The 25,747-nt window shown below is 35.3% G+C and overlaps 1 protein-coding gene across 2 annotated transcripts; it reads right to left on the bottom strand.

Moving 5' to 3' along the window:
- Positions 1-4,520: 4,520 nt before the first annotated feature.
- Positions 4,521-24,978, bottom strand: LOC122499705. 2 transcript variants are annotated; one of them, XR_006301366.1, is made up of 3 exons: positions 24,767-24,978; positions 4,717-5,408; positions 4,521-4,636 (listed from the first exon to the last, which is right to left on the bottom strand). XR_006301366.1 is itself a non-coding variant. In XM_043608183.1 (2 exons), exons 1-2 carry the CDS (start codon positions 24,910-24,912, stop codon positions 5,186-5,188), a joined length of 369 nt encoding a protein of 122 aa, XP_043464118.1. In that variant the 5' UTR covers positions 24,913-24,978; the 3' UTR covers positions 4,528-5,185. The 2 variants fall into 2 exon arrangements, 1 of the variants encoding a protein (XP_043464118.1); XM_043608183.1 differs by having other exon boundaries at positions 4,528-5,408.
- Between the last annotated feature and the right edge of the window lie 769 nt (positions 24,979-25,747).

Genomic DNA, 25,747 nt, shown 5'->3' with positions numbered 1-25,747 from the left:
GCAATTATCATTCCTTTTCCTTCTTTTCTTTCGTCTTTTATATGTAATTATATTTTTATTTATTTATTTATTTATAATTATTTTTCGTTTAAAATAAAGAGGAAAGAAGAAGGCAACCACCATTCCTCTTCCTTCTTTTCTTTCGTCCTTATTTTAATGTTTTGTTTGGTTTATAAGTATACATGTTTTTTTTTTTTTTTTTTTACATATATTTTATTGATATAATATATTTTTTTTATTATGGATAATTATATACGTATAATAGGTGTTTATAATTTTTTTTTTTTATTAACTGAATATATATATATATATATATATATATATATATATATATATATATGACAAATAGAATATATATATATATATATATTCTATTTGTCATTGCTGTTTAGAGCTAAGAAAATACGTTGCGAGGTTGTGCGTGTGTGGGGATGGTCGGCGGCAACACACACATGCCTGCGCGACCGCCGTTTATGAACACCAGCACACTCACTGGCTTCCCCGGCTACAGAACTAATACCTTGACGGTTATCATGCTACGGACACCAATACAAGCGCGCTATGCTTGCCTCTAATCGCTGCCTGGTTGTGCGTAGAACTTTCCTCTCCCTTCGGGGCCCATAAGCTGTAGACTACAGCTTCAAAACAAACGCACGTGCGTTACAGCTGACGTAAACTACAAGGCGGCATGCCTTATGACACTTGAATTTATGAATCAAGTCAAATGCACACAGAAACAATTTAACAATAGTTAAACATTTTGTTGTAAACATTGTTGTTACAACAAAATGCCGGAGGACATTAGGTTGTATGTATATGCATATATATATATATATATATATATATATATATATATATATATATATATATATATATATATATATATATATATATATATATATATATATATATATATATATATACAGTACGAAAACCTACCACGTCAGTCATGTCCCATGAGTGGGAGTGAGACAGACTTATGCGATTCCCATACTTTCCTATGACTGACGGATAGCTTTTCTTACTGTATATATATATATGTATATGGATAATTTGGTTTTCAAATATTATCACTATTTCACTCTTAAATATTGAAAAACAAACAGAAATTTGAACTATTTATTTTAACATTCTCGAACGACACGCACTTCGGAAAAGGCAAACATAGACTAAAGGCACCTAAACTTAATGTACCCAACGAGAAGAGCATTTGTCACAAGAGAGGTATTTCTACGATTAGTCACGTCGGGTCGGTATTGGGTTCGCCTGTCGGCGCCATTCAATCTCTCGACGGTCGTAAAAATTATCGAGTCAGAGATCTTGCGAAGTATTAACGTCTAAACATTAGGGGCCGGGCGACAGAAAATCCTAGGCGAAGAAAAGGCAGTTTCTCTTTCCCAAATTTCAACCTCTCTATTTTCATTTCCTTCTTTCGTTGCACGCCTTTAAATATTATTCCCCAGCATAGAAAGATTTTAATTATTTCATAATTTTCCTGTCTCGTCTTAACATTTTTACTAATTCAAAATAGAGAGTACTTATACTAATAAATATCTATACACACATTATGATTAAAAAAAAAAAAAAAATTTTTTTTTATTTAATTAAATTTGCTTAGCTCTTTGCAATTGATTCCACACCGAAAATTCTAATCTGGAAAATATAATTCTGGATGCTTTAATTTAAGTAATTATTAATATTAAATTTAACATTGTTCACATCTACACAAATCAATACATTTTTTTATATAAAAAAAAAATTAATTAGAATTGAATTAAAATATATTTAATTATATCGTGTAGAATTTTTTTTTGTAAAACTTTCGTATGTAGATAATTTTCTAAAAATTTTATCAATTTGAAGAGAATTTTAAATTTAAAAATCTATAAGTGTAAAGAATTTGATGATTTTCTGAAAACTGCATTATTGATTTGTATAGAATTATTTGGTGTTTAACGGTGTAGACTTAATTAATTAAAAAAGAAAAAGAATTCATTATATTTTCCTCCATGAATAATTTTACGTATAAAAATTAATTCAAAATGAACTGTACAAATTTAAAAAAAGGGAATTTTAATTAAGATCAATTTTAACACAAATTTTTTTTAATTAATTTTCTCTTAGTTATGTTCTGTTATGTTATGTAGTTATGTTTAATTCTTTTCAGAATTTTCTTGTAATTACTAAATGATTCATCTCATTCAGGAAAATTATTATGATGTTGCAAAGAATTGAATTCTTTCTGCAATTTCTTTAATTTATCGAATAATAATCGATTTTGTTAATGACTGTAATTTATAACTTTACTACATTGAAGAAAGGATTTGTTGGATTCAAATAATTCAAATTGTTTGAAAAGATGTTTGATTGATTTAAGTACTTTTAGTTGAATCAAAAGAGACCATGCTTACTTGAACCGGATAAATCGTGCTTGATTCGGATGAATGGTGAATTGAATTGAATGAATAGATTTGTTTAATCAGGGTGGACACTTTTTTTTGTAAAAATAATTCCCGGTCACAAATTATTTTTTCCCGGTCATAAATAATAACTCTGAAAATAAATTATTCAATGAAAGATTAAAAGAATTTCCTGATTTTAGACAAAACTTTGATTCTTTCCCAAATCCTAAAAATAGTTTTGAACTCAAATAGATTTTTTGAATACCTATACTATATAAAGTTGAATAGTTTTTAAGAATTGCTACTGTAACTTATTAAAAATTATTTTCAAAATTTCAATTCAATATTATATTCTAGAAATAACTAAAATATTTTTAAAATCCCCTTGTTTACAAGACAATTTCATGAAATTTTGAATAATTTGAAAATGGGAATAAAAATACTTCTAAAAACTAACTTATTCAGAATTTTAGTTAAAATCTTTTAAAAATTCAACTTTTCTAAAACTTCAATTTGAAACGTTTGAAAATTCAATCTATAATAATAATAATTTAACATTCTAAAATATAGAAAAATTTGCTTATGAATAATTGTAAAAAAATTTTTTTTTTCAAAATCCCGGTCAAGATCAAAATTCATTGTCATTTCCCGGTCCAGCAGCCACCCTGGTTTAATACAAATATTGAACTGTTTGAAGCTGTTCTTTCGTATATTTTACCCAGGTATTTCGTTTGTTTAATGTAAATGGAAATTATTTGACACAATAAAGTTATTTTATTTATAATTATTACAAATAAATTTATATTATTACTATATAAATTTATTATTATTGATATAATAATTAATATTATTAAAAAAAAAAATTATATATATATAAAAAAAAATTTGCGTTTAAGTATAAAAAATGTGAAAGTGAATTATCAATGAATTGTCATCAGTATTTATCTTTTGCAATTAATTACTTTTAATATTGTTGATGTTGAAATTATTAATATTGAATGGAATAATTTTCATGCTTGATTCGGATAATTGTTTATTACATTGAAGTATTCGATTTGTTTGATTTGAATAATTTGAGTTTGATTTAAATGAATAGTTGTTTAATACAATTAAATGGAATATTCGGGTCAAATGATCGTTTATTGAATTCGGGTGTTCTGTTTATTTGATTTAAATTAGTTGTGTTTGATTCGGGTAAACAATTGTTTAGTGCGATAATATAAAATATTTAGTTCAATATTTGTGTATTTGACTCAAATACACATTTATTGGATTACGACCAAGTAAATGATTTGTTTGAATCGGGTAATTTTTGTTTGGTTCAGGTATTTTTTTTTATTTATTTAATTAAATAAGGTAAAGCAATGATAATATAAATGTATATTTGGAGAAATAAGCACGTTTGATCAGCATTCCGGGTACCTATACTGTCAATCGATCCCCGAGAACTATAAATCTGTCAAGGCTGGAACTCGTACGTTGCCCAATTGTAACCCACAGCTAGCGACGAGCAGCAGAGGAAAATCATTCTGAACAGAACCAAAATGATTCTCCGTCTTTTTTTTTCCTCTCTCTTCCCCTCTTACTCTGACCCTATAAGTCTTTCTTTCGCTTAACAGTCAAATCTCAAACGAAATTTTGATTTCCTTCGACACTGAAGAATGCTGTTTTACCTTAGAAATGATTAAATACCGAAAAAAAAAATGTCTCGGGCTCGTTTGTTTACCAATTTTTACATACTTTAAAATGATTCAATGCAACAAGTTTTTTTTTCTCTTTTCATAATTAATATTTGTTTCAGACATTATTGTATCAATTAAGCTCAAAGAAAAGATTACTATATGTTGGAAGCAATTGAAATTTAAGTAGGATTATTGAAGATAGCCGACTTATTAGGGAAGTTTCATTAAAACAGGCAATAGTTTAATTAAAAGAATTTTATTTTATCAAAATTTAAATTCCCCTTGACGGTTAATAAAATTGAATTTCTTTACAATATAAATTTAAAAGAAGGAGGGGAGGAAAAAGGATTCCATTATAGGAAGGGAGAATATATGTATATATATTTTGGATGAGCAAAAGAACATCTAGAACCAATCCTCTTCACTGTCCTCTGCATTGGCCGTTCCCATCTCTTCTGTATTCTCCTCAGAAGGCTTGCAATTGTCTTCCCCAAATAAATGTCCCTCGGTCCCGATTGGCTCCCATAATTCGGGTAAATCTATGTTGTATGTCTAAAACAAAGTTATATATAGAATACCCCAAAAGAAAGCAGTCCGTATTTAGAATAAAATAAAATTTTTTTTACACTTACCAACTGCCATGATCCGTTCTGGGAGTGTACGCCGTCCGCGTTTTTATAAAAAATCTGAATAAATGTCAGTTTGAAGGACTTCTTTGCGGGAACGAAGCCGTTATATGGTGGGACTTTCGGCAGTGACTTAAACAAACTAGTAATACACAAATTAGTAAACATATTAAAAAAAAAAGAGAGAGAAAATAAATATTTTGTTTTGTTTATTAAACTAACCAATTTCCCTCAGGATGAGCAATTCCTGAAGCATGCTGCTCCATTAGCTTTAAAGACGTGTCAGCGACTAATAACGGATGTTCGAAATCTTTCTAAAAGAAAGAAAAGAAGAAATTTTGAGATACCCCGGAATGATTGAATTTTCATGAATTATTTTCTGGTTTGCTGATATGATTGAACTCTTGGAGAGATTGGTTGGACTTCTACTCAAAGAAATTGAATTTAAATAATTATTCAATCCATTCTAAAGTTATTATTTACGCAAAATAAACACGATCATGCTACTCACGGTGGCCCAGAATCCGCGCACATAATATTTTCGTTTGGAACCATCCCAAAAATACTCCTGGTGCCAGCATCCTCTGGAATAGGGCTTGGATTCAACAGTATTCTGTATGAATTTACTGAAATACCAAGCATCGCCCTGACTTTTCCTAAAAGGAGCCTCCTCCCACGGTCCAAATCTAATCGTAAAACTAAAAAAAAGGGGGAAAACTGAATTTATAACCAAATTCGAAATTTTGTTTAAGTCCAAAGTTAAAAAAAAAAAAAAAAAAAAAAAAAAATTTCTGAATGATAGGGTGAAGTGGGGTGAAAAGCCACATTTTTACTTTCGATGCTGTAAAATCTGTATTAAAATTGTGGGGTGGCCACTACAAAAAAAAGAATAATAACTCTAAAATTGATTGAAACTCCAAAATATGTTTAAAATACATTTTCAAATCTCTAATACTAAAAATAATTTTGAATTTAAATGGATTTTGAAACAAATATTTAATTACTATCCACTATTTTTCCGTATTATTGTTCAAATTTCAAAACCTGTAAATTCGAATAATTTTGAGAATTGCTTCTGTCACTTATTAAGTATTATTTTCGAACTTTTAATTCAATTACCTTTAGAAATTTTAACTGAAATATTTCTAAAATCCTCTTGTTTACAGGACAATTTCATGAAATTTTAAACAATTAAAAAAAAAAATTTGGACATTCTTTATAACTTTCCTTTAATTATATGACAAATGATCACATTTAAACAATATTTTAATAATTATGAAAAAGCTTTAGCAAACAAAATTGAAATTGTGTTGAGTTTACCTGTTTTCAATTTGCACTATCAATTTTCGTACCTTTTGGAAGCTTTCTTTAAGTTTCATTACAGATAACATATTTTAGTTGCAATCGTTTATTTTTTTTATGCACTTTAAAACTACTAAAATATTAAATGTATTTAATTAATTTTACTAAGTAAACACGATAAATCTTGTAAAATAAGAAAGTTAGTCTAAGTGGAGGACGGTTGAATTTCGCAAGGATATTCAATGGAATTTTACCCTGGCTTTCCATCCCACTCTACCCTGATAACCGAGAATTTTGTTAAATGAGAATAGTGGGCACCCTATTAGCAAGAACTTTAATCCTACTTACCCTCTCTCCGATCCGAGTTGCTGGAAGTGAGTCTTGTACCGAAAATATCTCTTGACCTTTTCAACAAAGGGCATAGAATGCTCCTTTGTTTCTCCAACAAGCAACCTTGTCAAGAGGTGGCCCCTCAGAGTCACATTCTTGTCCCCCGGAACCAAACTACAAATCTCCCTTCCCCTTCTGACCAGGTCCATAGCTTCCTCGTTCGTATCTTCAGAGGACCAGGAATAAGAACAAGAAGAGGAATCTAGTTCCTCGGTAAACCCCAACTCAACACTACTTGAAGCCATTTTATTTTTTTTAAAAAAAAATTATATATAAAAAATTTTTTAACGGACACTCGGATTGTACACCACACTTGCGATCTAAGAACTGTTCACTGTACTGTTCGTTGCGAAGACCGGGAGAGCACTGAATCACTAGGGTGAGGTACTGGACCACTACTCGTTAACACTGACATTACGTCACTAAATTGACGGTTCTCAATTGTGTTCATACTACTTAAAGATGTGCGGGCGCAATGTAAAAAATTATATATATGAGAGTACCCGACTAGGTTAAGCATCACTGAGACGGTTTGGAAATGTCCTATGCTGCGACAAGGAAAATTGTTTTAATGATAGAACGAATTATTGGAGGATTTTTGAGGTTCACATTTCAGCTGCACTTACCGAAAGTCATTGTGCGTTTTTTTTTTTTTTTTAAATTTTTTTTGTACAATAGTAAAAAATTAAGAACACAAAAGTTATTGTCTTAATTACTCGAGAATTCTCTAGGAATTATATTTTTGAAATTTTCCCAATTTAAATTTTTTTTGGGTTCAATTAAATTTTTATATACGATAGCAATAATTTAATAAACAAGGCATGTTATTTGTAAAACAGCTTTCAAAATGTATGTTTCCTGATTTGCATTTAAAATTAAACTTTCAAAACTGTTTAATGTTTTGCATTCAAGATTCTTTTACAAAACCATTTTGTATTTAGTGAGCAATCGGATTTGATACCCAAAATATTATTGTTGTACCCTAATCTTAGTTATATAATCGAAGTTTTAATTAACAATTAGACAATAGTGATAATCATTTAAAAGAATTGAGGCTATTACCGAAGCCATTACTTCTTTACTCATATTATATATAAAATTGTATAATCATTTTCGAAATATTGATGAAATTTTGTTAATACATGCATCGTCTTACTACGTGCATTTCTAAGCTCAAGGCATCAAGGTTTTCGGGGACGAAAACTGGAATTTTCACGGTGGATTGTTAGAATACTAGTTCTTTAAAAGGGTTATTTAGGAACGATGCGGAATAAATATTAATTTTAAATTTAGTCCAAGCATATAGGAACGTCGCGACGCAGCAACGCTATGCTTGAGGATATTTGATACCTTGATAACGTCAAATATCTTACAAGGAATGCCTTTAACTAAGAAATGCGTACAAAATAGTTGGAAAGACAAAAGAACTTATTACTTCCTTTCTTTTTCTACTAAAATAATTAATACAAGATAAATTATAAACAATCATACAGGAGCAATAAATGCCGCTCACATGCTACATCCTACATCAAAAAGAAAGCGCAATGTTGCAGCTAAGATATGTATTCAAGTCTAAATAATTAAGTTTAAATATTACATTAACGATCGAAGGTATGAGTGCAATTTTAAATTGTTAAAACATCCATTAAGAAATTGCATTGTAAGGTTACGCGTGTGTGGGGATGGTCGGCGGCAACACACACATGCCTGTGCGGCCGCCGTTTGTGGACACCAGCACACTCACTGGCTTCCCCGGCTACAGAACTAATACCTTGACGGCTTTTATGCTACGGACACCAATACAAGTGCGCTATGCTTGCCTCTAATCGCTGCCTGGTTGTGCGTAGAACTTTCCTCTCCCCTCAGGGCCCATAAGCTGTAGACTACAGCTTCAAAACAAACGCACGTGCGTTACAGCTGACGCAAACTACAAGGCAGCATTCCTTATGACACTTGAATTTAGGAATCAAGTCAGATGCACACAGAAACAATTTAACAATAGTTAAACATTTTGTTGTAAACATTGTTGTTACAACAAAATGCCGGAGGACATTAGGTTGTATGTATATGCATATATATATATATATACTACTCGATATGTAAAATGCATATACAAGCAACCTATAAAAAGTAGGAACAATATAATTACAATAAATAAATTATATACACTATTATAACTAAGATAAATAATAATTCTATTAATTAAACAATATAATTATTATTTAAATTCTAAGTTATTTCAAATAATATTTCAAAAAAGTATCATGTTAACAGACCGTTTCCGTTCTCACGGACCCACCGTGAGATCCAAAACGTCAACAAAAATGCATAGACCAATGGGCCCATGACTTACTCCTACTACTTACTCCTACTCCTAAAAATCATCCCCGCTTTGCACCAAAGGCAAGGGTTAGAGGCTTGTCGCAAAATTTCAATCATAGCAGTACGAATTCTCGCTTCTTCTCGAAGACACCTCTCCTGGGTCTAACCTAGAAAGTGTTTTGGGACAGAGAAATTTCGCGACAAAAAGCCCGTCCGCGACCCGGAACCCGATTTGCATGAATTAGGGCAGACGTTAAAATTTTCAAATTCTCTGAGCCGGTGGAGTCCAGTGCGGGCTGATTTTGGAGAGATTTTGGAATTATTAATATAATTAATAATTCTAGAATCTTGTTATTTATAACCGGCCGATTGCATAGATATTGCCCGCGTCCGTCTCAAATATCGGTGGCCCACGAGCGCGATCATAACCAATTATCGAATTATCGGTTGCATAGATATTGCCCGGACTAATTCGGTAAACGGTAGATCCGCAGTGAGTTTTACACAGTTGCGTGAGACGGCCGGTTGCATAGATATTGCCCGCGTCCACTCACCACAGGTGCAATCTCGCAAACGAAAGAAAATTTCGCGAATCAGACGTCGCGATTTTCAGCAAAAACAAAAACAAAAGAATTTTCGCCCGACGGATGTTTTGTGATTCGAAAGAGGAATAGCTCCGCCGGTAGTTTGTAAGTAAATAATTATCGTTTCCATCACATATTCTAACACACACACACCCTTTCTATTTGTAACACACTATAACCATTCTGTATTCAAAAGGTATTTTGCTAAATTAAAATAAATCATGTATTCATAGAATCAATTTCTTTACTTACCTAACTAAACCCTAAATTCAAATCATCTTAAAAATAGTGCATTTAACGAATCAGAAGGTAACTTTTAAAAGTAGGATAACGTCCCCACAAAATTAAACAGAATAATTAAACATTCTGGCAGCTTGGTGCCTCCCCAAATCGAAAAAAGGGCCATCTCAAAAGCCTAATTTATAAATTTATTTCTGGTTTGTAACATCAAAATCCTTCGCGTAATGTTTAATATAATCCGTCAGTTCGATGTGACTTCTCTCAAGTGCCCCGTTAGTTTGTGGGCGGTAACCAGATGTCGTAAGTTGTTTAACGCCAAAAATTTTTTCTAACTTACGCATCAAGGTGCTAACAAAACTTGCTCCTCTATCCGTTAGAATGCAACGGGGTGCTCCAAACACTGAGAATAAGTTCGTAGCTACCGCATGGGCAATTGTTTTTGTTTCTATATTCGGAATGGGGACCGCGATACAGTACTTAGAGAAATTATCCTGCATTGTGAGGATGTGCCGATTTCCGTTTGGGGTGGTTCGCAATTTTCCGACGGTGTCTAAAGACACCTTGTCAAAAGGCATTGCCGGAGTATCGGTAATTATCATCGGTTCTCTTGTACGGGCCCTAGCGAGCTTGTTTTCGAAACAACTCTTACATCCTCGAATAAATTGGGTAACGTCGTCGCGCATCCGGGGCCAGTAGTATCTTTCCCTAATTCGTCGGTAGGTCTTGCCTATACCTTTGTGTCCACCTATCAAACTGGAATGAAATTCGGAAACGATTTTACCGCGTAGTTCGACTGGGGGTACTTCAATTTTTCCGTGGCACAAGGTGATGGCTGCGTCGCCACCGCGGAAAATTCCTGCGACAAGTTCCGACATTTTATTTTGAGGGAGTGTACCTAGCAGGTCTCCGGAATTTGCCATTCGACAAGAATTTTGATTGTTAGATGCTAAGGCTTTTCTTAAATTTTTTAGTCCGATTATAACATCTTTCCAACAAACTTCATCAAAATGGCGTCTTTTAACAATGATCGAAAAGACCTTGTATTTACCGTTAGGGGAAATGAAAATTTGTCCTTTGACGGGTCTACTGTCCCTAATATCCTGTAAGTCGATATTTTCTGTAGCGACTAATAATTTCGAGATTGGATCGACCGGTTCACAATCTTCAGAAAGGAAGTGGGCATAGTTGTCTCGTCTGTACGTCAAAGGTTCTGTCCATTGATTTGTTACACCACCAAGGGGCTTGCTGTTGTTCGGTTTCAATTCTTGGGGTTCACTATCACAATCACGATCACTTTCACTGGATGCTCCGGAAGAAGGGATCAACTCCAACCGGGAGATCACTGTGAGGAACCAGGGCATGAAACCCCGACGAATACATTATTATATAATATTATATTATATGCAACCGGCCGGTCATAAATAACAAGATTCTAGAATTATTAATTATATTAATAATTCCAAAATCTCTCCAAAATCAGCCCGCACTGGACTCCACCGGCTCAGAGAATTTGAAAATTTTAACGTCTGCCCTAATTCATGCAAATCGGGTTCCGGGTCGCGGACGGGCTTTTTGTCGCGAAATTTCTCTGTCCCAAAACACTTTCTAGGTTAGACCCAGGAGAGGTGTCTTCGAGAAGAAGCGAGAATTCGTACTGCTATGATTGAAATTTTGCGACAAGCCTCTAACCCTTGCCTTTGGTGGCAGCGGTGGGATTTTCCTACGCGTTACCGCCCTGCTTCGTTACCTGGTAACATTTGTTAGCAGGGGCACCAATTTTCACATTTTTCAAAATTTAAAATTTTAACATAATCGCTAAATCAAGGGTCTCTGTTTCCTCTCTTATATCTTGCCTGTCTTTTCTTTATTAAATTTTTCTAAACTATATTTTATTCGAACCTTATAATTCATTAAACACAGGAATAATAAGTATAAAATATATAAAGGATCACTGTCTTAGAGAAACTACGAATTTGGCTCTCCAACCGAAAGGTTGTTGATGATGACTTATTCTATGTTTTCGATTTTGGCTCTCCAACTGAAAAGTTGTTGATGACGACTTAATCAATTAAGACATTGTCTTTTAGTATTTTACCTATTTTGTACTCCTAATTCCGATCAGAAAATTAAGACTTCTTGCTTTAAACGGAATTAGAAATTTGGCTCTCCGACTAGTCGTTGATGATGACTTATTTCTAATTTATTCCTGAAGCATTAAGTGTAAACAATTGATCGAAAATAGAAACGAGTTAAAATAAAATAGAAATAAAATTTTCTTGTGATTATGAGTCGGGTTTGGAATGTCTAACAAGTTTAGACAGCGCGGTAATCGTTCAATAAAAAACGAAATAGTGTATGTATCTCTAAACTGTTTTCAAGCCTTATTTAATTCAAATCTTATAATTCATTAAGCACAAGAATAATAAGCATAAAATATATAAAGGATCATTGTCTTAGAGAAGCTACGAATTTGGCTCTCCAACCGAAAGGTTGTTGATGATGACTTATTCTACGTTTTCGATTTTGGCTCTCCAACTGAAAGTTGTTGGTGACGACTTAATCAATCAAGACATTGACTTTTAGTATTTTATCTATTTTCCTATACTCCTAATTCCGATCAGAAAATTAAAACTTCTTGCTTTAAACGAAATTAGAAATTTGGCTCTCCGACTAGTTGTTGATGATGACTTAATTCTAATTTATTCCCGAAGCATTAAGTGTAAACAATTGATCAAAATAGAAAAGAGTTAAATGAAAATAGAAATAAAATTTTCTTGTGATTATGAATCAGGTTTGGAATGCCTAACAAGTTTAGACGGCGCGGTAATCGTTCAAAAAAACGAAGTCACGTTACTAAACCTTTAGTTAGTAATCCAGAAGTAGTAATTTCCGAAAATTCAGTCCAGGAAAGCGGAATTGAGAGTGTTCTTGGTAATTCACAAGAATACTTAAAGAAACCTCTAACTTCAAACCTTGAAATTCCTCAGACAATTTCATCTGGACGTCTCCTTGTTCGAAAAAATACTTCCCACCAGAACAACTCGAGTTTTGAAGGAGAATTTGCAAAGAAATTACATTATTTTGTAGTATTTAATCCAAAATTCCCGTTTCATAAGGGTTCAGTTGTGAATAATCACGACTTGAAAAGGCTCTCCTTAACGTTAGTACAATCTGCTGACCTTCTTACGGATACCCCCACCTTACAACTGAGGGTTAGACGTATTGAGAATTTTAACAATGAAAAGGTAACGTTGAGGCAAGCCCCGCGAGAACAAGAGAAGAAAGTTAAGAATTAGCCCTAGAGCTACGCGAATTAAATAATTAAATTTTGTTTGTGTACTATTAGTTTACTTCACATCCGTATGACAATCCTACAAAATTCTAATGACTTCGGAGTCATCGTTATTAATTCCGAGTTCTTACAAAACGAAGTAGTAAATGTATCACTAAACAATTTCTACAAACACAACTACATTTGCCAAACTGTTTTAAAACTAGACTGCCCCATTTTAGGATACCCGACTGCAGACTGTGTTAACGACACCTACGTAGACATTTTAGGCGTGGTATATCTTCATATTGAAGTTCTCTTCGTCAACAGGATTTGTTGATAACGCCTCAACAATCCTATTGATTTTTCCGGGCTTATATTCGAACTTATATTGATAATTCTGAAGACGAATTCTCCATCTTTGAATTCGTGGTCCCGGATTATCGATATAGGTCATCCAGTGTACTGGCTCAAAATCACAGGCTAGAACGAACTCGCGACCATATAAATAGGGTTTGAAATGTTCAGTCGCGTACAGTATGGCTAAGCACTCCTTTTCAGCTTTAGGGTAAGATTGTTCTGCACTCTTCAGTACCTTTGAGTAATATGCCACTGGCAAATCAATTCCGTCCCTTGCTTGCGTAAGAATTGCACCTACAGCGTGTTCCGAAGCATCGCACGTTAATTTAAAGGTTTCGCTAAAGTTCGGATACTGCAGAATAGGTTCACGGCACAAATATCGTCTTAGATAACGAAAACTTCTCTTCTGGGGTTTTTCCCATTTCCACTCGGTGTCCTTTTTTAAAAGTTTAGTCAAAGGTTTAGCCCACTTTGCGTAGTTTTCAATAAACCGTCTATATCCAGAAAGACAAAGAAAACTTTTAATGTCCCTAGGGGTTTTTGGGAGAGGGAATTTTCGAATTGCTGTGATTTTATTTGGGTTCGGCTTTATTCCTTCTTCACTTATTATATGTCCAAGATATGCGACTTCGGTTTTTAAGAATTCGCATTTATCTGGCTGAAGTTTCAAATTAGCATCCCTAAGTCAATTGAAAAGTCTACGTGCTCGTCTGTCGTGTTCTTCTAGAGTGTCAGAGTAAATAATAATGTCATCTAAGTACACAAACGCTTCATCATCGAGCATAGTACTTAAAACATTATTTAGCAATCGTTGGAATGTGGGTGGGGCGTTCTTTATGCCCATGGGCATCCGCTTGTACTCATAGTGACCGTTGCGAGACGAGAAGGCAGTTTTATGTCTATCGTCAGGGTGAGTTTCCACCTGATGGAAACCACTGGCAAGGTCAAAAACGGTGAAGTAGCGTGCGGTGCCCAACCGGTCGAATATTGAGGTTATGTTGGGCAGTGGGAAAGCGTCTCCTATGATGTTTTCGTTTAGGACTCTGTAGTCTACCACAACACGCCACTTTTTCTCACCGGACGCGTCAAGTTTCTTTGGGACGATCAGTAGTGGCGAGTTGAATGGAGAATTAGAATGTCCTATAATTCCGCTATTAAACTGCTTTGATAATTGAACGTCAATTTGTTCAAGGGCCTCGACAGGGGACCTATATTGTTTCTTGTGAATGACCTTATCGTCGATGGTCGGAATTCTATGCTGGATAAGGTGAGTGCACGATAGTAATTCACCATTTAAATGAAATATGTCAGTATAGTCTTCCGCCCATCCTATTACGATTTTCCGCTCGTCTGGAGCCAAATGGGCCAAGTATAACGCATTCTTGACTTTAATGACTCTCTCAGAATAAGTTTGTTGCGAATCGAATTGAGTGCCTTCTGCCTCAGAATCTGTAAATTCTTCGCCGGGGAATTTACAGAAATCGAACGGGATTAACTCCTGAGGCTTAAGGGTTATGTCAATGTCATTTTCGGTAGTGTTGATTGCCATGGCGTGGCATACACCATCCTTATTTGTGACAATGGCCTCACCCAGGTAAAGTCCTTCTGGGGTTTCGATTCGAGGAAGATATCCTTCCTTTAACTCTGTGTTAATTATATCTATCGCGACTGGGGTCTTTGTGCGGGATTTGATGCGTAGGACTCGAGCAAACGGTTTGATTTCAGACCTTAAGGCTTTTTTAGCCTCCAGTGATTCCTTATCAACAAAATTGATAGGGGTCACTGGGGAAGATATGGTCACAAGGGTGTTATGCCTAAAAGAAATTGGGCTTGGACCTGTCGTAGATATGGTCTTCCAAGGATACCATGAGTCGAAATGGGAAAACAGTTTTTGACAACGTGAAATTCTACCGGAACATTATCGATAGTTAACTGAATGGTTCCCATTGTTCTAACAGCGTGATTAGTTATTCCTGTAATCTCAAGACACTTGTCTGGGACAAGTGTGAGCACGGGATTTAATGCACACATCTTCACGAGGTTAGTGTCCGACCCAGGATCTACGAGGAACCTTATTTTATCATGTCTGAATTCAGGGGCGTTTAATTGGACTACTGGGGAGTCCTCGGCCTCTGATTTTGCTCTAAAGATCCTATTGAGTGTTCCGCAAAGTGCACGTTCTTCGGACGCTGCGGAAGGGGACTCGCTGGTGCGTCTAGACGGCGAGTCTGCTGGTAGTTTAAATTACTAGCAGGTGCTGGAGATACAGCCCGTGGTGGGGTTGTACTAGTCCGATAGTTCTGGGTTGGTCTAGGATATTGGTTCTGCATAGGTGTGGGATTAAGAGGAGCCTGGGGCATCATTTGCGGGTATGCAAAAGGTGTTGGATATTGTGGGTTTTGAGGTGGGATCATGTGGGAAGGTGTAGGATATGTGAAGGGAGGGGGATACTGGGGCATGATGGATCGATAGAAATTCCCAAGTTGCTCTGGGGTAAGATGCAACATGTCAGAGGAAGTAGGCTTAGAGGGATGGTTGACATAATTTGTCTCTCTGTCTGAGTCCGTTCTACGTCTCGTCGCGATGTTGGGTTTCTCAATTTGTCGCGAATACGGGCTCGGAGATCTTGTTCGTTCCTCTATTTTGGATATATGATAGGATGACGAGCGCGATCTCTCGCTGTAGCTTTCGCGATCTTCAGCATGTTTTGCGAACTCTAGGGCTTCGTCCAAATCGCGTGGGTTCCTAGCATCTACGAATTTTGACACTTCCGTGGAAAGCCCTCTTACGAATGAGTCTAGGGCGCATTCGCGAATGGGTTGCAAAATAATATTGAACTCCGTGAGTTCTACAGCGTTGTTATCCTCTCTAACTTCCCTGAACGTCCTATTATATTTTGGTTCAAGGGCATGACGGGCACCTGCGATTAGGCCCTGCAAACGATCATAATAATCACTAGCAGTTTCCGTCTGTTTTTGCCTGAGGGTTATTATACTCTCGAAGTACCATTGATATTTTTTATTCGGGGCAAATCGCTTCCTTAAATGATCAAGCAGCTCGTCTAATTGATCAAAATCTTTGTTTTTACAGCTGTCCCATGCTGCTCCATGCAATCTACTTAAAACGGCCCTAAGAAATTCGGGTTCGGCGGTATCCGTGACGAAAATTCCCGCACGTTGTACGGCTTGTAGGAATTCTTTTAGCGAGGGGTTTCGACCGTCGAACAAAGGGATGTCACTTGCGCTTGTTCGTAAATTTAATCGATCTAAAGCGTTTGCCACACTAACGTCAAGGTTCGCCGGAGGTTGCTGACCGTTGGGATTTTGGTTTGCCATGTTTATGCGGGGATATTTCAGGTGCATAAAAGTGTTATAACTAAATATATATATATACAAAATTTTTATACTTACGATTTTTATATTTATACAAAAGTGTGAGTGGTTATATGTATGTATTAGAAGCAATTGTGATTGTAACTTTTAAAAGAGCGGAAAATTCGCCACCGTAGAAAATTCCTGCAACTTGAGCCTTTTAGGGATTAGATTTGTTTTCGTTGAGGATGCGGTTTCTAACCAAGAAATGGATTTTGCTGAATTCAGGATTAACTTCCGTAAAATTGACAACGAATCTACCGTTTTCTCCTTTAACAACTTTAACTAAGGGTATAGAAAAAGGGGAACGGCCTGTAATTCTTATATTTAGATCCATATTCTAAGGTTCCAAATTTAAATTTCGCGTTAGTTGTTCTAATTCACTTAAGGATTTACAAAAGTCTAATTGCCTACGTTTTGCTTCTATGATTTGGGATTTCAGAAGTACGATCCTAGTTTTGAGTGACTCTATCTTAGTTCTCAATTCAGATTTTGATCTTCTCAAATTTCTACTTTCACGAAAATGGAATGCTAAGAATCTGTTTACGCGTTGTACGTGTTCTTCGGAATTATCAAAAAGTATATTCTTCCATTCAGGCGTCATTGCTAAAACTTAATCGATTTTTAAATTCTCAAGTTTCTTAGTTAAAAGGTCGATGATAGGTTTCATTGTTTTTACTCTTTCTTCGAGACCAGAAACTAGTAAGACTTGTGCGAAGTTAGCCTGTGTAAACGCTGCTACGGAACTATTAAGGAATGTTACCTGAGTCTCTAACTCGGACGCTTGTTTGGACAATCTCGAATTTTCTAAAACAAGAAAGCTGTATCTTTCTTAAATCAACTCAACTCCCTCGATTAACTCGGACCATTGGTCCTGGGAGAACCCAGTAACAGTTGCGCTCCTTCGAGGAAACATGAGTTATTCAAAAGGTTACATTTACTTTAAAATTTATTAAATTGAATTTCGTCAATTTATTTAGCCTGTCAGAGTGTTGCTTTGCATTTAGCCAATAATCATGACGTCGCTGTCGTAATCGAGTGTGCTGTCAGAGTCGCCGTCAGGTTGATGGACGTTTTGTTGCTGTACGGGGACAAGTCTCACAAGATTCTCTTGTGCGCGAGCGATCTGTCTCTGTGCTAACGCCTCCTCGATATCGAGGTCGATTTCGATAATTTGAATTTGTGCTAATTGTACCGGAGGTGGTTCGACCGGCTCTGGTTGTCTAGGAGTGGGTGCAATCTTGCACGTAGATCTGAACTTTGTTAACGGTTTCGTGAGACTGTAATAGATTTCAGATTCTGGTGCCCTAGTCGATCCTTGTTCGATCAAAATGCGTCGCTTACCGGCACGTTTTCCTCTTTTTGTTTTCTTTGGATCGGAAGACATTTAGGATGTCATTTTAGTTAATTTTATTTGGATTATATTATAATAGTGCGATAAAATACAAGTTCAGCCAGAGATGCTCTCCTAGGCGGGACGATCAGTACTCACAACGGCGCTTCCTAGTGTAAGGGAAAGCAGAAAATAAATTTCCTGCTTTCCGAATTCCAATTGGAACTCACCAGGATTCGACCAGAAGTTTTTCCAATCCTGCGGCCTTGTACCCACAAAACGGCGAGGTTGTATTGCTAGTCGTTAAGATTAGTCGAAACTAGTCCCAACAATTATGCTTTTAAAACACTATTGATAATTAATTTTGATGGATACTTAGGAATTAGAATGTAGTAGTTGGTGAAATTTTTTTTTTTTTTTTTTTTAGGGATTATTTTAGAGAAAACCTAAATCGACGCAACTAGTTCGCCCAAGGATAGCCGGGGCGATTATCCAGGTATCTGAACAGAATGAGTCCACGACAAAGAAACAAACTTCTTGATCTTCAATATGAAGATATACCACGCCTAAAATGTCTACGTAGGTGTCGTTAACACAGTCTGCAGTCGGGTATCCTAAAATGGGGCAGTCTAGTTTTAAAACAGTTTGGCAAATGTAGTTGTGTTTGTAGAAATTGTTTAGTGATACATTTACTACTTCGTTTTGTAAGAACTCGGAATTAATAACGATGACTCCGAAGTCATTAGAATTTTGTAGGATTGTCATACGGATGTGAAGTAAACTAATAGTACACAAACAAAATTTAATTATTTAATTCGCGTAGCTCTAGGGCTAATTCTTAACTTTCTTCTCTTGTTCTCGCGGGGCTTGCCTCAACGTTACCTTTTCATTGTTAAAATTCTCAATACGTCTAACCCTCAGTTGTAAGGTGGGGGTATCCGTAAGAAGGTCAGCAGATTGTACTAACGTTAAGGAGAGCCTTTTCAAGTCGTGATTATTCACAACTGAACCCTTATGAAACGGGAATTTTGGATTAAATACTACAAAATAATGTAATTTCTTTGCAAATTCTCCTTCAAAACTCGAGTTGTTCTGGTGGGAAGTATTTTTTCGAACAAGGAGACGTCCAGATGAAATTGTCTGAGGAATTTCAAGGTTTGAAGTTAGAGGTTTCTTTAAGTATTCTTGTGAATTACCAAGAACACTCTCAATTCCGCTTTCCTGGACTGAATTTTCGGAAATTACTACTTCTGGATTACTAACTAAAGGTTTAGTAACGTGACTTCGTTTTTTTGAACGATTACCGCGCCGTCTAAACTTGTTAGGCATTCCAAACCTGATTCATAATCACAAGAAAATTTTATTTCTATTTTCATTTAACTCTTTTCTATTTTGATCAATTGTTTACACTTAATGCTTCGGGAATAAATTAGAATTAAGTCATCATCAACAACTAGTCGGAGAGCCAAATTTCTAATTTCGTTTAAAGCAAGAAGTTTTAATTTTCTGATCGGAATTAGGAGTATAGGAAAATAGATAAAATACTAAAAGTCAATGTCTTGATTGATTAAGTCGTCACCAACAACTTTCAGTTGGAGAGCCAAAATCGAAAACGTAGAATAAGTCATCATCAACAACCTTTCGGTTGGAGAGCCAAATTCGTAGTTTCTCTAAGACAATGATCCTTTATATATTTTATGCTTATTATTCTTGTGCTTAATGAATTATAAGATTTGAATTAAATAAGGCTTGAAAACAGTTTAGAGATACATACACTATTTCGTTTTTTATTGAACGATTACCGCGCTGTCTAAACTTGTTAGACATTCCAAACCCGACTCATAATCACAAGAAAATTTTATTTCTATTTTATTTTAACTCGTTTCTATTTTCGATCAATTGTTTACACTTAATGCTTCAGGAATAAATTAGAAATAAGTCATCATCAACGACTAGTCGGAGAGCCAAATTTCTAATTCCGTTTAAAGCAAGAAGTCTTAATTTTCTGATCGGAATTAGGAGTACAAAATAGGTAAAATACTAAAAGACAATGTCTTAATTGATTAAGTCGTCATCAACAACTTTTCAGTTGGAGAGCCAAAATCGAAAACATAGAATAAGTCATCATCAACAACCTTTCGGTTGGAGAGCCAAATTCGTAGTTTCTCTAAGACAGTGATCCTTTATATATTTTATACTTATTATTCCTGTGTTTAATGAATTATAAGGTTCGAATAAAATATAGTTTAGAAAAATTTAATAAAGAAAAGACAGGCAAGATATAAGAGAGGAAACAAAGACCCTTGATTTAGCGATTATGTTAAAATTTTAAATTTTGAAAAATGTGAAAATTGGTGCCCCTGCTAACAAATGTTACCAGGTAACGAAGCAGGGCGGTAACGCGTAGGAAAATCCCACCGCTGCCACTATCAGCTCGACAGGCCAAAAAGGCGGGTATCAAAAAACTAAGGATCAAAACAGATTCTCGATACTTGGTGCAGAGCGTTGAGGAATGGATACCTAAATGGAAACAGAACGATTGTATTTTCTTAGCTCTAAACAGCAATGACAAATAGAATATATATATATATACATTGGCTGCAACATTGCGCCTTCTGCATGTTCTATAGAATTGAAATTTGGATACAAATTTTATATTTATTATTTGCCACAAGGTTCGATGTAGGCAGCGTTGACTGCGCCGGCACAATTATTAATGACTATTTATTATATTTATTATTTAGTAGAAGGAGAAAAGAAATAATAATTTCTTTTGTCCTTCTAACTATTTTTATAAGCATTTCTTAGCTAAAGGCATTCTCTCGGTAAGATATTTGACGTTATCAGGGTGTCAAATATCCTCAAGCATAGCTTCGCTGCGTTGCGATGCTTTTATATGCTTGGGTTGATTTGAAATTAAATTTATTCTACATGGTTGTCAATTAACTTACTTTTTAAAAGACTAGTATTCTAACAATCCACCGTGAAAATTCCAGTTTTCGTCCCCGAAAACCCTGATGCCTTGAACTTAGAAATGCACATACTAGGACGATGTATTAACAAAATTTCTTTAATATTTCGAAAACAATTATACAATTTTATGTTGAATATATTATGGGTAAAAATAGTAGTGGCTTCAGTAATAGCCTTAATTCTCCGTAAGTTATTGCATTACGCGACAGCGTATTATTGTTATAATGCTATACTATTATTCCATAATAACCTCGCAGTACAATGATATTAACAGAGAATTTTCTTTTAAATGGTTAACATTATTGTTAAAATTTTGAAAAAAAAGTTCCGATTATATAATTAAAATCAGGATACAGCAATAACATATTGAATATCAAACCCGATTACTTACTAAGTACTAAATGGTTTCATAAAAATGTTCAAATATAAAACATAAAACAGCTTTCAAAATTTAATTTCAAATGCAAAGCAGAAAGCATACATTTTCAGAACTGTTTTACAAAATAGCATGCCCTCATTTATTTATTTAATTATTTTTCTTTATAAGATTCTGAAATCCGATGTAAGTACTGTAGATTTTATTTTTAATTTTTCGCTTTAGCATCGAAAATTGAACATTCTTCCAGAAAATTTGGGAAATTTTCAAAGAAATGATTGCTAGAAAATTTCTCAAACGATTGCTACGATAAACTTTTGTATTCTTAATTTTTTATTACACAAAAATTTAATAATCGCAAAATGGCTTTCCGTAATTGCAACTGAAATGTGAACTGAAAGATTTTTAATTTTTTTACTTTACTACTGAAACAAATTTTCTTGATCGCAGCATGGTACATTTCCAAACCGTCTCAGTGGTGCTTGATTTGATTAGGCACTTTTATATATTTTTTTTTTAACCTTGTGCCCGCACATCCCCAAGTAGTACGAACGCAATTGGGAACCGTCAGATTAGTGACGTAATGTCAGTGTCAGTGCGTAGCAGTCCAGTACCTCATAGTAATCTTGATGTATGCGTGTGTATCGTGATATGTAACTAATCAGCACGTCAGAGGCTAGTGATTCATGCCTATACCTATAGTGTGTATTGTGCAGTCGTTCCGTAGTTCTCGTATTGTTCACGCGTGTGCCTTATTGATATTTCCCATTTTTTTAATTGTGTTTTTTTTTAAAGAAATGGCTTCGAATAGTGGCGAATTGGTTCCGGGAAGTTGCGTGACTACTGATCACACTGAAGAAATAGAATGTGATTCTTCTATGTGTTCATATGAGTAGTCCTCAAGTGACAGTGCCGAATATGCTATGAGTGTGATTAGGCGGGGCAAGGAGATTTGTTCGTTGATCCCAGGTGACGAATTTGTAACCATGTGGGGTGTCCTCTTAACTAAGCTGTTCGTGAGTTTTAATAAGAAGAACCCAATGTTTTTGTTTTAATAAAATAAGAAGATACTTCAAGGGAAAAATTTTCCTCCAGCAGATTGAATCGGAAAGAGGGTAAGTCCAATAAAATTCAGTCTTATTGTATTCTTTGTATTAGAGAAACTTAAATGGATGTTCGATTTATTCAAGAACTGCGAATAAAATTTCTTTGCCCGACTCAGTCGATCCCCAATTTTCAAATAATATTATAAACACATCATTCCCAAAGACTTAAAGAATCTCGTGAAAACAATTCCAATAATTTACAAAATTTCAAAAAAATATTTTGAAACCATTTGTATATTTACTTATGTTCGAAGTTGAAATAAATTTAAAGTAAAAGAAACGGAAGTCGAGCTTGTTTTTAGTAAGGCAGCCTGAGTACGGCTAACGACAGGTGCTATGGTCGGCAGCGACGGCTGTGTTCGACGACCCTACTTAAGAAAACTGTTGATAAATCCGGCAAAATTTAAATAATTTTTTTTTTATATTCGCAACTATCAAAAGTTGGCTTTCGAAAATTGTAATAACAACAAGGGGAAAATATCCGTTTATTTCAAATAAGTTTTACGAAACTTTGATTATTTAAAACATCCCTAATTGCATATTTTGAGAATTTAAATAGAGAATGATTCAAAATAATGAGATATACAGCCTACAATGTTTGTTCGGTGGTGTTCCCGCGTGGTCGGCGGTGACTGCTATGCTCGGCGGCGGCCGCTGGCTAGTACTTCGCACGCTCGGAAATGACAGGGTCGAGAAAATTGGTCATAAATACCGCGTAAATAAACCGATTTTTGTCTAGCGAATATCTTATTATTCCTTGAAATCATAGTTCCAACATTTTTCCCTACTCTCGCTTGTCGTCTATCTTTAACGGAAATGCCTGAAAAATGACTCTAAAGTTGGGGCGCTCCGGAAACGACATTTTTGACAATCTGCTAGTGAAATTCTGTTTTTATTATCCTACTGACTTTTGTTAATTCAATTAAATAAACAATTCTTTTTTAAACAAAATGTATTGTTCATATTTGGACAATCTTTCTAAAGACGGGTGGTAATCATGCGGTCAGCGGCGTTCTCGCGTGGTCGGCGGCGACTACCATGCTCGGCGGCGGCCGCCGGCAAGTATCTCGCGCGCTCGAAAATGACAGGATCGAAAATTTTGGTCGTAAATACCACAAAAATAAACCGATTTTTGTTTAGTAAGTTCTATATTATTCCTCGGAATCATAGTAACAATATTTTTCCCTGATTCTCGAGTGTCGCGAATTTTCAACGGAAATGCCTCAAAAATGACTTTAAAGTTGGGGCGCTCCGGAAGCGACATTTTTGACAGTGAACGTGTGGGTACATATTTTAACTATAAAGTTGAATAATAATAACTAAAGCAATTATTGTTAGTGATAAAATTTACGTCCTGCGTAAGATTGGTAAAGTCTATAGGTTTACTTTCTCAACCACCGCGCAAAGGCTGTCCGTCAGGCGGCTGCTATGGTCGGCGACGGCTACCTTCGTTGAGCATTCGTGCGCTCGGAGAGTGGTGCTACTGAGAAATTGTTAATAAGTCCCCCAAAATAATTGCAATTTTTTCTTAGGACATAGATAATTGTTCTCCAGAGCAAAAGCTACAATTTTTTCTGTAAGGTCAATTGTTACGGAAATCGTTAGAAATGCCTCAAAATTGGCTTCGAAGTTGATCATTCCGAAAATTGACTTTAGTGGTATCAATAGTAAAATTTTGCTTTTCTTAGCCCCTTCTCTTTTTGTAAACTCAGTCAAGCTTCTTGCAAGATTAAAATAATGTGTAACGTTTGGTTTATTCTTATTATTATTACTGTTTTCTTTTTAGGCGGACATTATTCACCATCTTCCACAGAGGGTGACTAATCAACTATATCCGTACGTGTGGAGATGTACAAGCTGTGCGTACAAGTTGCGGTTATCAAGCTCCCTGACACCTGGTTCGAGAAATGTCCATTTTGTGCGCGGGCAAAAAGTTTGCGATAACCCCTTGTGGGTCAAAATCAAATAATTAGGTCAGAAAGCAAAACACGGGCCTTTTTCATTTCAGTGCTCTTACTAATTGTAAAAAAAAAATAAAATAAAACGCAATTAATGGTTATTATTTAGACTAACCTATCAAAATTTTCTCAATATATATCTTGTAAAATGTTTAATTCATCTTAAGATAATTAAATTTGAATATTTAGATTACGCAGTGAATAAATCATTAAGCTATTTTCTTTTATGTTAATAAAATTTTTCTTAGTAACTTAATAATGAGATTAAAAAAGTCCCATTTAGTAGAATGAGGAAATCTTTTAATGTTGAATTTATATTAGACAAAAATTTTGAAACTGAGTTTGAATTTTTTTTTTTTTAATTTCTTTGGATAATTATGTGTAAGAAGAAATAGATAAATAGACCTGCGACATCAAACTGTTTCGGGTGGCGTTTTTGAACGTTTCTTAGGGTCATTGTGGACACTAACCTCTTAAGTCGAAGATCTTCATTGTTGTCTTGCAAGGTTATGTTTGGCGGAACTAGTGGCGAGAAGGTGGTTGGCGATTCTTTCCCAATGAAGTCTCCTCTACCTGGATTCCACGCAGCTGGGAACCTAACCCTTCGGTTAGTCATCTGATCTTCACTGATGGTCTATCTTCGGACGTTGCAAACTTTATCTCCTTTCCTTGGGTAGTTGCTGGTTCAGTTGAGGTTGTTTTTTGTTGTACGGTCACCTCCTTGTTGACAGCGGTTGTACTTGTAGAAGGGATATCCTCGTATAATCCAGCAACATCCTTGGGTGTTGGAGTTTTAATCGATGGCTTCCTTCGTTGTGACGTTTGGATACTCTCATCACTCGACTTTGAGAAAATTGTTTGAGACAGTTTATATGTCCCGGTTTTCAGCGGTGATCGACACAGGTACATAAGCAGAAATGCACATAGGAGAATAATTCCTCCATATGATCCGTAAATCAAGGTCGAGTGTCTTCCTTGATTATGTTGCTGTAAGGCGAACTCTTGAAGTTGTTGCTCTAGTTCATCTAGGGTTTTTGAATTCAACTCGAATGCTGATAAATTCGGGTTAATTTCAAGGATGGACTTCGTTAGGACTCTGGTATTCTCGAGCAGGTGATTATATTTTAGTAGTGTTGGAGAGAGTTTCGTTAAGTTTAAATGCAGATCTGATTCAAAAATAAATTCTGATTGGCCAGCTTGTGAGGTGGTGGCTGGAATTATGGCGTCCTTGGTTTTAAGGGAACACCCTGGACCCAATTTGAGGATCCCGACTTCGCTTAGCATGATCTTGATTGGACTCATGGAATGGCATGCTATTGTCGCCTTTTCTGGTGCAGCAAAGGAATAGATCCGTCCGCCTATGGTGGTCAAAGGCTTCCAGTAAGACTTGGATTCGCTGGTTACTCTGATGTTGCAAAACCTTAAAGCTTCCACGTTGGGCTTGATCAACA

The sequence above is a fragment of the Leptopilina heterotoma genome, unplaced genomic scaffold, assembly GCF_015476425.1.
Source record: "Leptopilina heterotoma isolate Lh14 unplaced genomic scaffold, ASM1547642v1 Lhet_173, whole genome shotgun sequence".
NCBI classification, from domain to species: Eukaryota; Metazoa; Arthropoda; class Insecta; order Hymenoptera; family Figitidae; genus Leptopilina; species Leptopilina heterotoma.
The sequence above is the reverse complement of the archived record's forward strand: the minus strand, read 5'-3'. Positions and strand labels throughout refer to the sequence as shown.